Genomic DNA, 17,270 nt, shown 5'->3' on the forward strand with positions numbered 1-17,270 from the left:
GCGCGCCAGCAGGACGCTACGCGGGCTTTCTTAACCGTGTGCGCGCCAGCAGGACGCTACGCGGGCTTTCTTAACCGTGTGCGCGCCAGCAGGACGCTACGCCGGCTTTCTTAACCGTGTGCGCGTCAGCAGGACGCTACGCGGACTTTCTTAACCGCGTGTTCTGTTGCTGAATGTGGGCACATTCATATTTCTGTAGTCCTTGCCCCTCTTGGGAAGAGTAAGTCTTAAAACGATTGGAAGAATCATTTTTAGATCCTTGAAATAATCCCTGAATAAGATAGTGAACTAATTTGTTCATGGGGTTTGGTGGTTCTGTGTCTAATAACCGGTGTTCTGCTCTTCAGCTGTCTTGCCCTCAGGTGTGGGATATCTGAGGCTGCGTGTATATGATTATCCAAATTCATACCATTTCTTGAATGTATATTCGTGTATTTTTTTTTTCAGGGTGATTTGGTTACTTGTGGAGTTTTATCCGGAAACAAGAATTTTGAAGGTCGTCTCTGTGATTGTGTTCGTGCCAATTACCTTGCCTCCCCACCCTTGGTGGTGGCTTACGCCATAGCGGGCACGGTGAACATAGACTTCCAGACGGAGCCTCTAGGTATCTTTCTGTCATTACACAGGCAAACCCACACACACTCTGCGCTCCAGAACTTGTTGTATTTCTGAAATGCTTCTTAGACCGTCTATTCTTTGAATTATTTCAGGAAACCTTATCCTTTAGTTATTCATCTCTGTATTCATATGAAGAATATAGATGTACAATGGCTTCGTTTTTTTAGCTGCTTATGCCCGCCACAGTCTGGTGTTGGTTTACTTGGTTTCTGGGACAGGTTTTTGAAAAGATGTGAATACCTTCAGGGAATTTTTTTTTTTTTTTTTAAAGATTTTATTTATCTGAGAGAGAGAGCACCAGCAGGGGCAGAGGCAGGGGGACAAGCAGACTCCCCACCGTACGGGGAGCCCAATGCAGGGCTCGATCCCAGGACTGCACGATCATGACCTGAGCCGAAGGCAGAGGCTTAACGAACGCACTGAGCCCCCCAGGGGCCCCTGGAAGGAATTACTTTTTATACTAACTTTGATGTCACAATGTTTTCTCCAGGCACTGATGCTACTGGCAAGAGTGTTTACCTGCAGGACATCTGGCCCACCAGAGAGGAGGTCCAGCAGACGGAGGAAGAGCGCGTTACACCGTCCATGTTTAAAGCACTGAAAGAGAAAATGGAGGTAAGAGGCTCACTTGTTTCTGAGGTGTTTCAATAAAGGGCACTGTTGATCTCCTGTGTCTTTCTGAACTTAATAAAAATTAAAATCACGTTATTTTGATACAGTGTATAATAAATGATAATCATGTTGTATTTGGAATCTGTAATAATCTAGGAGAATAGCTTAGAGTATTTAAAACCAATCTTAGGAGCACCTGGGTGGTTCAGCCGGTAAAACGTCTGCCTTCAGCTCAGGTCATGATCCTCGGGGTCCTGGGATCGAGTCCCGCATCAGGCTCTCTGCTCGGTGGGAATCTGCTTCTCCCTCTGCCCCTCCCCCTGCTTGTGCTCTCTCACTCACTCCTTCGCTCAGATATAATCTTTAGGGAGAAAAAAATGACCTTGATGACTTACTAGAAATATGTAGCAAGCATCCTGAATGCGGGCAGAATTCATAGAAATAGCCCTTGTTTGTTATTCCTGTTGAGATGGTTGAAAGTCTAGAAGTAAGAGCGAGCATGGCGTGACCCTCCTGCCCCTGTCTCCCTGCCTTACCTCCCCAGAGGCCGTCAGGCACGTCCCTTGCTCACGCATCTTTCCCGAGAGGTTTCTGTGCACCTATGAGCAAATACATTTATTCGCAGTTTCTGAAACAAAACTGAGAACATAATATGAGGGTAGCAGAGGTGTTCATTGAGCAAGTGTTTGTCGAGCGCCTGCTACGTGTAGGGTGCTCTGCTCAGTGTTTTAGGATATATCCGTGAACAAAAACCAAACCCTGATGGGGAGAGGCAGGCAGTGAGCTGTAGACAGAATTGTGACGTAAATTACACAACACGCTGAGATGTGGTAGGCGCTGTGGAGACAGAGCAGGTCGAGAGAGCCGATGACCACAGTCTGAGGAGGAGATTTACGGAGGCTGTCGGAAGCAGGATGTGCGTTGAGCCCGGTTTTGTAGGAGGTAAAGAAGTTTCCGTACATCTGGACCAGAGTAGGGCTTTCCGGGCAGAGGGAACGTATGAAGGCCTCACGCAGGGACCCTTGATGAGGGCACCGGGGTGGCTGGTGCACGGGGAGTGGGGGCCGTGCCGGGAGCCAGTGTTGGGGAGACGTGGGGATTGATGGCCCAGAGGAGGTTTAGGCCGTGAATACATGGAGTCCTGAAGGAAGGGACAGGGAGCCTCCTTGAGGCCGCACACAGAGGCGTGCTAGGCTCTGTCTCCACGTGGAGGGGGTGGTGGGGGAAGCCTGGGCGGGAAGGACGGGAGCAGGGGTGCCCAGCCCGTGTGGTCGGTCGTGTGTGGGAGTATTCGTCTCAGGGTCGTGAGTTTCAGCCCCATGCTGAGTGTGGAATCTATTTAAAATAAAATTTGAAAAATTAAATTCAAATAGAAGAAGGACACACAGAGTCGGGCCAGTTGGTTTGAGCCGTTCTGTGCGCGAGGTGGCTGTGGCGTGGACTGTGGGTCTTGGTGGCGGTGTGGAGCCGGGGTGAGACTTGGCGTGGAGTGTGAGGGAGGACTGTGTCGGGGCGCGCACACTGACCTCAGCAGAGGGTTTTCTCTCAGCCCCGCTCCTGAAAGTGAGCAGTGCGGCCCACAGCACGACCTCTTTGTAGCCACGTGGGTTGCTCTTCTAAACCCTTGACCCTTTCATTGGATTTTTAAAAGTCTTTTATGCTCAGTTTATATTAAAACTTAATCTCAGTATATTCATGAAAATCCAGTGTGCTGGAGTTGCATGAGCAAATCTTGATTTATTTTGTCCCAGCAATGTCCTAGTGTTCTAGAATGTGCTGTCTTCCTTTCCCAGTGAAGAAGGCCTGTTTTTGGGTCCTTTAATGTGAGGACTTTTTAATTCCCTTGAACATTTTCACAAGCCTCTTTTTTCTGACTCCATTTTATCTTTTTCACAGATGGGAAACAAGCGTTGGAATTCCCTGGAGGCACCGGACTCAGTGCTGTTTCCTTGGGACTTGAAGTCCACGTACATCAGATGTCCTTCATTTTTTGATAAGCTTGTAAGTGTGGTTTCCCTCTTTGATCTTTTCGAGGTTGTTAGTAACTAAAAAAAACTTCAGGAAGGGTGAAAGCCTTTCACGGTTTCTACCTTGTAGACCAAAGAGCCAGGTGCCCTGCAGCCCATTGAAAACGCGCACGTCCTCCTGTTTCTGGGGGACGCGGTCACCACAGACCACATATCGCCCGCGGGGAGCATCGCCAGGAGCAGCGCCGCTGCCAAGTACTTGACGAACAGAGGGTAGGTGCACGGGGCCCCGGTCACGCTCCCTGCCCAGTAAACTGTTGGACCCTTGAGCAGCATGAATGTGAACGGCTTGGACCAACCTACGCTCAGATTTGTCCTGATAAACACGGTCTAGGGCTGTAAGCGTATTTTTTCTTCTTGGGACGTTCTCAGCATTTTCTTTTTTCTGGCTGACTTGTCAGAGGAGGTCTCGTGTAGGTCACAGAACAGGGTTAGCCGACTGGAAGTTCTGGGGAAGCATTCTGGTCAGCACAAGGGTATTCAGTTCTGGGGAGTCCGAAGTTCTACCCAGATTGTCGACGGCGTGCTGGGTTGGCACCCGTACCCTGTGTGGGTTGGGGTTCGGCTGTACGGGCTGCCGTCACCGGGGAGGTCTGGTCACTGCTGCATCTGCCGTAGGCAGTGACTAGGGTACCCGTAGTACCTGCTTTTGCCTATAACTTTAGAAATGGAAATTGCTGTTTTAAATTGAGCCCTTCATAGATTGGAAACAAGCTTTTCTTTTCTTTTTCAATGCAACTGTATTGAAAAGTTAGCTTTGTTTGACCTACCCAGTGAAGCCTGATGGTTCCTGCTGTCGTTGGAGGGCAGAATTTAAATGTGTGTTTTGTGGACTACAGTGCGTATGTGAGACCACGCTTGGTCTGTGTCCATCAGAAGACGATGAATTTCCGCCCATTGAGCCTAAAACTTAGAACATGATGTAATCATGATTGATGTGGGAGTTAGAACTCCAAACCTAGAAAGCTCTGACCTCGTGTCTGCGTGATTGGTAGTGTGGAGTTGCTCTGTTACAGAGCTGCGTGGACAGCAGAGACGGACTTGGGGGGCGTTTTCCAAGTGACGCCCTTCCACCGAGATCGCTCAGGGCCCAGCGGCGTGGTCGCACGTGCGACAGTGCCGCCAGGCTCTGCTCACGGTGGCAGCAGTGCTATTGTGGAATTCGTGTTTGAATTTTTTCTCTGGTTAACAGTAGTCTGGTATGAATTTAAAACCCTTTTTGGTAGAAGTTGCTAATAGCAATTCCTTGTCTTATAACTCGATGAGAATAAATCTGTCACACACGGGGCTTTTATTTGTAGTGGTGAGAAAGAAAGTCTTTCTGGTCATGGTTTTCATCGTGGTCGTAACCGTGACCTAGCACCCGCCAGAAACCGTCCCCGCGCTTCTCAAGCGGGTAACTGCCGTATGGGTTCTGACGTGTGAGGACGGATCTCTCAGTTCTCATCAGTCAGGATGTGTTTTGAGTCCTTAAAACCCCTCTTCAGGCTTGCCCTGAAGTAAGCCACTTAAACATACAGGTTTAGAGAACTTGCTGCCTTTGCGGAAAAGACCAAAGTAGAGACTGGTCAGCGTTGGTTCCTGATTGTCACTTGTGCTCGCTTGTTGGGCCCTCAGAGGTCGCGTGTGTTGTGACCAGGCCAGCGGTGATGAGCACCCTCCCGCCCAGGTTACGGTGTCAGCCGCCGTTCCTGGCGCTGGGACTGGTGACCTGTGGGCCAGGTCACCTCGCGCCACGCTTTCATGGTCGCGCTGACTGAAAGAAATTGAAGGAGGGTCCTGGTGTTGCATAGGGTTTTGGTAAAAGCCAAGGGGCACAATGTGAATTTCTGGAAAGGGGTGGAAACTCTTCCCTTTATGCTGTTTTGACTGAGGAAAGGTTGCCTAGGGGTGCTCTGTCCTCAGACATCAGGGAAGCCTGTACAGACAACCGGTGCTTCTTGGAGGAATGATTGATCCCATTGTTGATCGGCTGTCTGATGGGAAGAAATTGTGATTTTTTTTTTCCCCCTATCTAGGTAGTATTTTTTTAGTTCGTAGGTTTTAGAGAAATATGTTACCTGAGTTTGCTTCAGAATTGTCTCCTGGGGGTAATTCCAGAATAAACAGGCAGCTGGGCATTCACTGTTTTCTCCACGTTTGTATGTGTGTGGAATTTTCCGTTATAAAGAGAGTACTTTTGAGTGAGTTTTAGGGTCCAGTACCATGTGGAGGTTTTCCATCTGATGAAACCAGCTTCACGACTTCCTCGCAGCCTTACTCCTCGCGAGTTCAACTCCTACGGGGCCCGCAGAGGCAACGACGCCGTGATGACAAGAGGCACGTTCGCGAATATCAAGCTGTTTAATAAGTTCCTTGGGAAACCAGCTCCCAAAACAATTCATTTCCCGTCGGGACAGACGGTAAGTCTGCGCACAGAGCGTTTGGGCAGTCGCTGCCTGGACCTGGGTTTGTGCTGAAGATGCTCCTGTTTGCTTTCATTCCACAGCTTGACGTGTTTGAGGCGGCCGAGCTGTACCAGAAGGAAGGTGTCCCCCTGATCATCTTGGCAGGGAAGAAATACGGTTCTGGAAATTCCAGAGACTGGGCTGCCAAAGGGCCGTATCTGCTGGTACTGATGCTTCAATTTTATCTTCTTAAAATTGATGTTTAAATGTTTCCTTTTTGTCAGTAACATTCTGTCAGAGTTTATGTTGCTTGTTTGGATTTTTATGCTGAATTGGAACTCATATTGGTGGGTCTTTTTTTTAGGGAATCACGTGTAATATTTTGTACTGATCTAGTTGCGTTCTAGTACTCCGGGTTAGATTTGCTCTCCGGTTAGATTTGGTCCCACTTGAAGAAATCCGTACAGTGGAGGGAAAGGAGGCCCCAGTCTTAAATGGACCCTCTGGAATGCTGATTCTGCTGCCCACTGAGAGTTTTACTTGCCCCTGCCCCCGCCCTTCACTTTCTCTTTTGGGGGTTCACGGACTCAGAGGTGGGCCGAGATGGAGGTAATGGTTCCTGGCCACCTGCTGGGAAGGCACATCTTGCACCCGCATCCTTGCTGAATTGGGGGCAGGTGCTACTGGGGAGGGTTGTCAGGACCCACGCTGTGTGCTCTCTGCCTGCGCTCGCTCAGGAGTGCTCGGACGGAGCGGGCGGCCAGCACCCCTCCTAGCTGTGGTGATCGTGCACACTCCGCGTTCCTTGAGTCTCTGGTCTCCCCCAGAACTGAGTGCTCAGAGGAGCTGCAGGAACAAGCCAGATTCTCTTGTCTTCTGAGGTAGTAATTATCTCCAGAATATTAATTACAGGTACAGCTTCCCTTTCTTCTCGAATTTTGTCTAAAACAGACAAGTAGGAGGCTTTGGTCCTAAGTCGCTGTCTAGTCAGACATTGAAGCACTGCTGCAAGCTGGGGGCGTCGCTGGTTTGTCTGTCGATGGGCCTTATGTGGTCGAGCGGACGGGAACCCTCCTGACCGGCTGGGAGCACCCCACGTGTCTGTGTCTGCACGAACTTCCCACGACGCAGACCTGCAGTTTTTGCTGGTTTCCGATGATGTCCTCCCCTGCCGCCTCCCCTGTGCCTGGCACCTCCTCGGTCCAGGGCACCCATTCTCTCCATTCACCTTGGGCCATGGAGCTCCCAGGGCCGAGGACTGACTGCTGGGTGCTAACAGCGTGCCCCTCTCTTTCCGTACAGAGTACAGATGCACACGTGGTACTTGAGCAGGTGCACGGTCTGTGTGGCATTAAAATGGCAGGGCGGGCAGCAGGGGGAAGATGTGGCTGGAGGAGAATGTCCGGGAAAGGCTCCGTAGGAGGACAGTAGGGACAGTTAAGAAACGTGGGTCTGGAGCTTCTCTGGCTTGTTTTCTCCAGAGAACAAGGATTTGCTGTTGCTCTGGTGTCACTCTCTACATTCACTTGACGGTTTCTGTCGTTGGATGTCTGCTCAGGGTCGCTTAGCTTCCCAATCTGTGCAGAACCCACGTCTCCTATTTCCTCTGCTGCTGCGGGACGCACTTCTCTGTCTGTGTTCCTGTGGCAGGGCAAGGGAGAGGGCTGCTATGGGTGTGTGGGTCTGCCAGGATCCCAGACCCTCCTGAGCCCTGTTGGAGGCAGGCCGCCACGCCCCATGGGGGTCTTTTACCCGGCTGGCATTGCTGGCCTCAGCCCTGCAGGGCGCAGGGGCGGGTAGAAGCAGCTGGGGAGCTGCCTGAAAACACAGAGAAGTCATCTGTAGTACCCTGATACAGCACGGACCATATGCTCTTAGGTTAAGAAGTTTTATAGAAGGGGCCACAAGTAGAATTTTTCCCTTGAAAATGGTCCGATAAAGCAACTTTGAAGAGCTGACTGGAAGAAATAAAATGCACATTTGTTACAGGGTGTGAAAGCTGTTTTGGCTGAAAGTTACGAAAAAATTCACAAAGATCATTTGATTGGAATTGGCATAGCGCCACTGCAGTTCCTTCCGGGAGAGAATGCAGATTCCTTGGGCCTCTCCGGCAGAGAAACGTTTTCTCTAGCATTTCCCGAAGAGCTGTCTCCTGGAGTTACGTTAACTATGAAGGTATCTCTTCGATTCTCGTCTGTGGGTGTGTCCCGTGTACTCAGCTGGGTGTAAACCGAGGAGAAAGGGTGCTCGTCAGCGGCACCCCTGCGCGAGTTAGTGCACGTGCGCTGTGGCTTAATTCCCGTGAAGCCGTATTAATGCAGCTGGGAGCCTGAGGAAACGCAGAGCGCGCTCGACACTCGGTCCCGGGAGCAAGACGACACGTGGGCTCCCCGCTCGCGCGGCCGCGGCCTTTCCCTGGCTGCCCGCTGCTTCCGGCCTGATGGGATTTGAATGCAGCCCGCACACATTTGCAGGGGAGGCCTGGGAGGAGCGCAGGGTAGGGTAGCCGATGTCCACACACTGACCGGTTGGTACAAAGTGGACATGGGCACTGGGTGGAACTTCCCTACCTGGTCAGAGTCTGCTGCGCTTGGGTGAGTGTCGTAGGTGATGCGGGACTTGTCATTTAGAAATGGGGAGGAAGGGGCGTCCGGCTCTTGATCTCCACTCAGGTCGTGATCTCAGGGTCGTGAGCTCGAGACCTGCGTTGGGCTCTGCGCTAGGGGTGGAGGCTGGTCGAGAGGTAGCGATGCTTAGATACGGCGGGAGGAGGGCCTCGCAGAGTCTGGCAGGTGGTGGCATGGGGCCTGGAGACAGAGGCTCTGAACTGGGGCCTCGGAGATGCTCCCGCTCACGTGAGATGTTTCTGTTTGTTTCAAGACGAGCACTGGGAAGGTGTTCAGCGTGAGTGCTTCGTTTGAGAGTGACGTGGAGGTGGCGCTGTACAAACACGGGGGACTGTTAAACTTCGTGGCACGAAAATTCTCATAGTCTCCACTCCACACGGACACCCTTTCAGAACTGGTAGCTGCGAGGAAAGCCTTTTGTGCTGGACCCGGGGCTCCCCGCCTGCCGCTGCAGACGGTCCTGTGCGCTCACCGATCTCACCACGGGTGTAAATGGTTATGAATCACCGTAGGGACTGAAATGAAATCTTTCTGATTTTAAATAATATACGAATGGTGCTATTAACCATGCTCAAATCAACGTGTGAGGTGTGCTGTGGGAGAGGCCTCTAAGTACGGGGGCATTTTATCAGACCATTTTGTAAATAAAGACAGAATTTGAACTTGTGTTGAAGATTCTTACATGAATAACCTTCCTGAAGTTGTTTAGTTTCGCACCTGTAAACTGTGTACTACTGTTTGTTGGTTTAAGACTAGCAGGTTGGAATCGAGAAGCCGAATCAGACTCTAAAATTGTGGCAGTTGGAATCTGATTTACAAATGGACTTTCAGACCTGAGCTGGACATGGTCAACATTCACAGTTTATAATAGAAGCTGGGGTGATCCTAGTGGCCGTCTAACTGCGGGGGCTCAGCGCTCCCCCAAACACAGTCCTCGTGTCCCGTTGGGCCCAGGTCCCTCCACACGCGGACACGGGGCTTGGGTGTGTGAACACACGTGTCCCATCGTGTTCAGTAATTAGCTCCCGTCAGCCTCAAATGGTGTTCTGGCAGTGGGATTCGATCATTTTGCTCACTTGATGTTGCTTCCTATAACCTATTATTTTAGGTATCATTAACCAAAATTCCACTCTTTTCTAGTTGCTAAAGAGAACTGAATCATTAAATGCTACAATGATTTCCTCTAGACTTTTAAATCACCCACCCTAAATTATGTGGTTGCTGCTCAACTTGAAGCATTTTTTAAATGTTAGTTATTTCTTAATTATTTAAAATTGGTTTTCTGTCACTTTGAATCCTTATTTTACCTGGGATGCATGTTTCTATTAATTACGTTTTTATTTTAACCAAAGCTATCAGGATAAAACAGAGATTGTCGCTGTCCGGAAAGCTACTTTCTCCACACACATGTCTACTCACCGCAGCAAGTGTTCTGTCAACAAGATGTTTGGCAAATGTTAAGAAAAAGGTTGGGAAATTAATTCGAGAAGGTCCCATGCCTTTTTTTAAATTAAGAAATTAAACTTAGCAGCCAAAAGGTTAGTTATAGAGATTTTCGTCCATGTGGAGAGCTTCCTCTGACCCAGCCGGTCTGCGGCAGCGTGGCCAGCCCACGTCACACCGGAGGGAGGATTGTGCTGCTGGATCGTGGCCGGAACCACCGGCGCCGGGGGTGTGGACCGCTGAGAGCTCCGCACAGAAGCGCACACATGGGCTCTGTCTTCTGGAAGTCGTCTGCAAGTCTGTGTTCAGACAATCACGTGGACTGGAGTCTGAGAACATGATTTCCCTTCTTTCAAATTGTTTGGACTCTTTTTTCTGTGGTACTTTCACGCTGTGTTTTTGATGTGTTGTTACGCCTGTGTATCTGTCCTGCGTATGTTTAATTCACATGAAAACATGAATTAGAAGAGTCGCGAGTCGAATGGTAACATCCCTGTTGCATGCTTGGCAGAGGTGGTGGCTCCAGACCGTCTGCCTGGGGACACGTCTGTGTCATCCGTGGCCATGGGTGTCGGCTCCAAACAGCCAGGCCAGGAGGCTGGGCCGGTGCGGTCCCTGTCCCTGGTCCAGCACCAGGACATGCCGGCCTCTGGCTCCTGCACAACGGAGACAGTGGAGCAGAGAGCTTGGCCACGGCTGGTGTCAGAGGAGTTTGGCTGTGCGCCCTAGTGGGTGCCGTCCGCTCCCGCCTCGGGCCGAGCGCTCTGTGTGCAGAGGTAACATCTCTGGCTTTCATTTCATTGACTCTGTCTGGGTCATTGGGTGTTGAAAAAGATGCACAATACTGTGGAAAGGAAGTATAGTAGGCACACGAGCAAAGCAAGTGAGTTTTGTAGTTCAGTTGCAACTTCAGAGGTGTTACCAACGGTAGCATTCTTCTCATCTTAAGAAAATGATGCCGCCTGCTGCGGCTATGTCTGCTGCCTTCAGCATCGCTGTCCCTGCACAAGGAGACGACTGGGGCTTCCGTCCCCCTGTGGAGTAGCAGCATTACAGCTGAGAGTGTCCATGGCGACAGTGGTGGTCAGTTTCTGACCGCGAGGGCATCCCCATCGCCGTGGCTGTTCACAGGAGGAGCGCGTCCGCCTTCTTGGTGGCGGGTGACAGGATGTGGAGACGCGATGGGACTGACAGTTGTATGTGGTGGTAGTGAAAGACACCTGTCTTTGCCTTTAGGTGTAGGAGAGGTGCTCAGATACTGGATGTTGATTTGGAGGAACAAAGGCGGGAGCAGGCGGACTTGGGCTTTTTCCCCTGAAGTGTGATAGTGCCGATGTTTCTATCAATTTTACAAATAATATATGGCTACGAAACCATGTATCTCAAGTAACTATAAATCATTGTCTATTATTTAAAGCCAACAAAACAGTGTAACAGTTTTAAGTTCAATAATGTTAAGTATTGTATAAAAATATATTGGAGGCAAAGTTCAGTTGATGACAATTGTGTATATGTTATTGACGCTGTAAATTATTTTTAATAAAGAAAATTGTATTATCACATATCTCTTGCTATAAAATACTTTGTGGTGGATTGAAAATAAAACACCGTAACTTAAAAAGAGATAGGACAGCATCCAGAAATTTCTCTTCAAGGACACTTACGCAAGTGTTGAGAGGTTAGCCATTCCCGACATGACTGCCAGAAAGAGCCGTGGTCATCCCTGTCCCCCTTGCTAGTCTGGGGCCAGTGGGAATGGAAACCAGGGTGACTGTGGGCCCTTCATCCCAGGTGGGGCAGTCCCGTTGGAAGGGTGAGCAAAGTCGAACTCCATGCAAGCGGTGTCCCAGCAGGTTCTCAGGTCCGTGGAATCCCATTTGACAGTTGAAAAGACTATTGTCTCACCCAAAGGAGGATCCCTGGTCCAGACACTAGCCAGCTGGGCTGCCTTTTCCTGAACATTCTTTAGATGGGGACGGACTTCTGAGCCAGGCATTCCTGTCCTTAGCTGCGTTTGGACGGTTAAATAGACTTCACGTCGTGCCGGAAATGTCGCTTCTACAGTTACCTCCTTGTCGTGGTTCCCCCTCATTTGTGAGTCTGGAAGCATCCTGGTGCACCCACACATTGCATTCCGGTTCAGTGAGGGAGCCGGTCCTTCCACAGCTGCGCTGCACGTAACGTCCATTCCACGGTCTCCGTGTGCGGGTGATGTACGTTCCAGTCAGTCTCTGGTACTGAACTGGCCTCGTGCTGTCAGCTGTGTGTTACAGGAGGAAGTGGCTTTTTCTTGAGGAGGCAGGATGGAGACGCTGTGTTTTCCTGAGTCTCTTAACGTTGGGATCAGCTGCCGCCTCCTTCCACTGGCCGCTCGTTAGTCGGCCAGAGCTGGCAGTCGGGCCAGGGGTCTCCATTCTGGAGCGGTGTTGTGTGATCGAGCAGGAGCTGCCCTTTGTACCACTCTTAACAGCAACCTGAGCGAGCAGTGAAAGTTTGCGAAAATTGGTGTTCATGGGGGCGCCTGGCTGGCTCAGTCGGAATAGGAGGCACCTGGGTCGCAGGGTCGTGAGTTCACATCCCGCATTCAGGGTAGAGATTAGTTAATCAACTTGAAGAAAATCTGCTATTCGTAAACCAAGGCTGGTACAGTATTAAGAATTTTCTGAAGATTGCAGTTTCGTGTTCTGTGAAGTGTGTGTTCCGGAGGCTCGTGCTGGCGGGGCCGGGAGAACACCGGCATCCGGCAGTACCATCCGTCCTGACGTGTGGCTCCAGCTCTCACTTGAGGCCAGTTTGGGGTTTTAGTTATGAAAGACGTGGGCCGCAGCCCATTTGTTTTGATCTGATGTGAGTTGTCTGATCCATTTTCCAAAACACCAGACTAAAAAAGCTTGTGTTTAGTGTGATTTCGAAATTGAAACAGCTCTTACACCTGTCCGGTCCCCACAGAATTTGCATGTATGGTGACAATGACGTCGTCACTGAGTTTTGAGCCTTCTAAGCTGCTGCAGGAGCTGCAGGAGTGCGCAGACGGGGCGTCCCGTGTGGCAGGCGAGCTCACCGGCTCAGCTGCAAGGGGTCCGGCTCCTTTTCCTACAGGGGTGCGTCACTGAGCTCTGAGAACCAGCTCTGTGTCCCAGGTGGCCAGGTGGGGACGGAAAACAACTCTTAATCCCACAGTGGTATGACCTTTCTTACCAGATTGGTGCTTTTTTCATTAGGATATCCAGTATTGGCGTTTTGAGGAAAGACATAATCCAGCGTGTGCTACAAGCCTTAGAAAAGTTCATTCTCGTGGACTCAGTCCTGTGACTGAGCAGTGTCTCTTAGGGACATAATTAGAAAAGCACAAAAGATGTATGTGTGAGGATATTATTGAAGACCGAGCTGAGCATTTCAAATGAAAGGCTGGCTCAGTCCTAGAAGCACGGTATTCCCCTGGGGAGGGGGGCTGTGGGTGGGGCCAGTGGCTGGGGTAGCAGCCCCCTGACCCATGCACCCCCGCCTCCGACTCTCCAGTGGGGACCCCAGCAGAGGGGCAGCTGTGGGTGGGGATGGAGTGCACGAGCTGTAGCCCCCTCACCTGTGCCTCCTTGTTTTCCTGCCTCTCTGGTCTCCAGCCCCTCTAAGTTCGAGCTTCACACCGGGGGTAGAGATTACTTAAAAATGAAAGGGCAGGTTACGGAACAGTCTGTGTGAAGAAGGCACTGTGGGCGGAAAGGGGCCTATGGACCTCCTAACCCTGCCTCTTCATCTCACCATTTCCAGGCTGTCTACATCCCACCCGCTCTTAGCGGGAGAAGAGCAGGGAGTAGAGAAACCCACCCTGGAGGGAAGTCAGGAGCCCTCCGGGCAACAGTAAGCTGAAGCCCTTAAGAGGCCAGTAGGAGTCAGATTTGGGTTGTGGGAAATGGGAATGAAATTTGCTCTTGACACCCTGAAGGGATTTCCAGACAAGAAAACCCCCAGGACCTGAAAATACAGCCCTGCTCCTCAGAGATGAGAGTCGAGAGAACTAAGCTGACTGGACCAGGAGGCCAGGTTGACAGGGGCTTGGGGAACCTCCAGGTGTCGGGGGTGGGGGTGATATGGGGGGGTGGGTGCTGTACCCGCGGCGGGGCGGGGGGTTCCTGTACCTGCAGGGGGAGGGGCTGCTGTACCCGCGGGGGGTCGTATACCTGCAAGGGGAGGGACTGCTGTACCGCGGGGGGTCGTGTACCTGCAGGGGGACGGAGGGGCATCGACAGAACCACGGACACCGCGTCGTGGGTCAGCTCCGGCTCGCCGGGAAGTCCTGCCTGGCCCCCCGACCCCGGGGACCCCCGCCCGGCGCGCACCCGGCGGTTTCCTGCAGTGGAGGGCCCCCCGGCCGCCCTGGCGCCCCCGGCCCCCGGGTGCTGCTCCGCCCGCGGGCCTGGGAGCGAGGGGCCGCTCGGAGCTGCAGCCCGGGCCGAGCCGGGGGTGGGGTAGCCAGGCGCGGCAGAGGCGTGTGGGCCCAGCCTCTTCGGGCCTCGCGGGCGAAGGCGGCCCCGGGGACCAAGCTCCGGCGGCATTGGGAGGTGCTGAATCCGGGGGAAGCAGCGGGCGGAGCCGCCGCGGGGACTGACCCAACTGCGGGGGGCCTTCTGGAGCGGGCGGGGCGGGTTCGCGAAGAGCCAATCAGAAACAAGAAGCCCAATTACGTGGAGATAGCGGATTCTGAGTGGAGGGACCACCGGGGGGGGGGCGGGGCGGGGCTGCGGAAAGCCAATCAGGAGCCGATCCTGCCGGCCGGGGCGGGTCGGCCGCGGCCCAGCCTCGCCCGCCAGTACTGTACGCTGATTGGCGGCGCGGGTTAGCGAGAGGCCAATCAGAAGTCGAGGTTCGCGGGCTCTGGCTGGCTGGGGCCGCGGCAGGATCGAGAGCCGCTGGAGAGCCGTGTCGCCTCGGCATCACAAGTCGCTGCGGGTGAGCCGGCAGGGGAGAGCGGGGACCGCCCCGACAGCACTGGGGGTGCACCGGGGGGCCTGTGGTGCTACTCTCCCGCAGTGGCCTGGGGACCGGGCGGAGGGGCGGCCGTGGGTGGGGACGGGGTCCGGGCCGCAGCCCCCTGACCCATGCGCCCCGGCCCCCGACTCTCCCGTGGCGACTGGGCGGAGGGGCGGCCGTGGGTTGGGACGCGGTCTCGGGGCTGCAGCCCCCTGACCCATGAGCCCCCACCTCCTTATTTTCCTGCCTCTGGGGTCCTGGAGCACCCCACTCCCCCCCACCCCGTGCTCCAGCAGGAGGACCTCCAGAGCCCCCAGCCGCCCACTGTGGGGCCCTGGGCTGGGCACAGGGGTCACCGATGTTCCCTGGGCATAACCCCTCTCTGCACCAGGCGAGGTCAGAGCAGGGGAATCTCGGGAGAAGGGCACTGTGCAGGGCGTCCTGAGTCGAGTCTAACTAGACTTTGTCCATCTGGCCCGGAGCGGGGAGAACTCAGAATAACTAACTGCGTTTCCACCAGGCTATCTCCACACAGTGCAGGGTTGAAAGTCCAAACCCCCGGGTGTGGGACAAATTATGTGGTATTCACCGGCCGCGTGTGGGGACAAAGTATGTGGTATTCACCGGCCGCGTGTGGGGACAAAGTATGTGGTATTCACCGGCCGTGTGTGGGGACAAAGTATGTGGTATTCACCGGCCGTGTGTGGGGACAAAGTATGTGGTATTCACCGGCCGCGTGTGGGGTTGGAGAACGTCTGCTCCCTGGATGCTTTCTCAGTCGCTTGGTAAAGCCCTCCTGCCTCAAGTGTAGCCCGACCTCCTCCGGAATTTGGATTCTCTTCCTTGTCCCTCCACACACCGCAGACATCAGGGCACACACCACTGATGAAGTGTCTCTTTCCTTGTGCTCACTGACTTTGAGGAGCTGACGGTCAGTGCCGTTAGTGTTATCATTTGAGTCCTTGTGTACAAAGAAAGGCAATTTTCAGCTCGGAAAGAAAGAACCGTAGAAGCATAGGAAGTCCGAGGTGCCAGGGACTCTCAGGGTGGACCTGTCCAACCCCTACTTAGCAGAGATGTGACCAGTGCGCCCTTTCCGAGGCTCAGCCGTGCTGCTGGGATTGATGACGCTTTGTTTCTCGCAGCAGAGCGACTTTCTGCCCTCGGGGTTTTTTATTGTGGTAAAACACACCGGATCGGCTCAGCTCCTTTTTGTACCAATTCGTCTTTTGATGGCGAGAGCTGCCAACACTGCTTCCCTCTCCTTCAGTGGTGCCAGCCCCATTGGACGAAGGTCTGGGAACATTTTCTAGGCTGGAAGGGAGACAGCTAGGTTCCTTTTATCTTTAAGGGTTTGTAATTCATATCAAATTCAGAATTACTCTGACATCCTTAATGTTTAGGAGTTGAAAAACTGTGAATCCAATTCATGTTGGGTTTAAACCTTTCAAGTATTTTGAACTTCAAGTATTCTTACTCCTGGCCTTATATCAGTTTATAAATCTCCAGAAGGAATGTTAAAATTTTCTGTGAAGTCTTAAAGCCCAAATACAGTGTGATAGGATATGTTGGTTCCCACAAGTTTCGGGTGCAAGGATTATGTTTTGAAACCCCATTCAGGCTTTGTCACAACATCTTAGTGAACAAGCCTAGAAAGCAAATACTCTGGTCAGAAAGTAAACATGGAAAGTGATTGGCAAGAACGCAGTGACTATGACAGGTGGTAGAAACTGGCCCGTGGCGGGAGCAGCTGGCTGCAGGCTTCCGAGGGAGAGAAGTCACTTTGGAAAGAGGATCTATAGGAAGACCGGGAGGGGGAGGAGAATGGCATTTTAGGCTAGTATTCTTTTTTTTTTTTTAAGATTTTATTTATTTGACACGGAGAGAGAGTACAAGCAGGGGAGTGGTGGGCAGAAGGAGAAGCAGGCTCTCTGCTGAGCAAGGAGCCCGATGTGGGACTTGATCCCAGGACCCCAGGATCATGGCTTGAGCTGTGCACCCAGAAGTCCCTAGGCTAAAATTCTTGTCATCACTTGAGTCATCAGGCATAGACTTGGGGCTGTGGCGGGGAGGGTATCCTATGGGAGAGCCCCAGTGTGCCTCTCTGAATTTTATCCCCGTCTCCTCACTGGAGTGAGGTGAGCTCTGGCTTTCATAGATCTGAAGTGATTAGACGTTCATGGGCATAGTGTGATCTGGGGAGCTCCGAGAAGGTCCTAAAACCCCACACACCCCCAGCCCCTTGTCCTTGCCAGTCTCTCACAGGGACTTTTTTTTTTTTTTTTTTTAAGGTTAAATTTACAAGGAGTAAGATTCACAGATCTTATCCTTAAGTTTCAAGTTTGGACAGATGTATGTATCCGTGTAAACCAGGCATCATTGAGATCTAGACATGGCCCTCCAGAGAGCCCTCCAGAAGCGACAGCTGTTCCGGTTTCTGTAGATGAAAGCTTGCTCTTCTTGAGATGCTTCTTGTATGATGCCATCTCTTGAACCGCCATCAGAATCATGCCCTGAAATGCAGCCCACCCGCAGACGTTACTCGTTACCTACAGCTTAGTATGAAGGGGGCGTTGGAAGAAAGCTAT

At 52.2% G+C, this 17,270-nt stretch overlaps 1 protein-coding gene across 1 annotated transcript in view; it reads left to right on the forward strand.

Annotated features, from left to right (window-relative positions):
* LOC111152533 (iron responsive element binding protein 2) overlaps positions 1–11,339 on the forward strand; it is a 42,282-nt gene extending 30,943 nt beyond the window's left edge. The window contains exons 15-22 of the mRNA XM_022511020.1: positions 448–604; positions 1,109–1,233; positions 3,127–3,231; positions 3,328–3,470; positions 5,512–5,659; positions 5,746–5,868; positions 7,634–7,819; positions 8,525–11,339. Of these exons, the coding sequence (XP_022366728.1) occupies positions 448–604; positions 1,109–1,233; positions 3,127–3,231; positions 3,328–3,470; positions 5,512–5,659; positions 5,746–5,868; positions 7,634–7,819; positions 8,525–8,635 (1,098 nt within the window). The 3' untranslated portion in view covers positions 8,636–11,339. The remainder of the gene's footprint in view (positions 1–447; positions 605–1,108; positions 1,234–3,126; positions 3,232–3,327; positions 3,471–5,511; positions 5,660–5,745; positions 5,869–7,633; positions 7,820–8,524) is intronic.
* The last annotated feature ends 5,931 nt before the right edge of the window (positions 11,340–17,270 follow it).

Source organism: Enhydra lutris, unplaced genomic scaffold, assembly GCF_002288905.1.
Source record: "Enhydra lutris kenyoni isolate GAN:26980312 unplaced genomic scaffold, ASM228890v2 scaffoldscaffold29, whole genome shotgun sequence".
Lineage (NCBI taxonomy): Eukaryota > Metazoa > Chordata > Mammalia > Carnivora > Mustelidae > Enhydra > Enhydra lutris.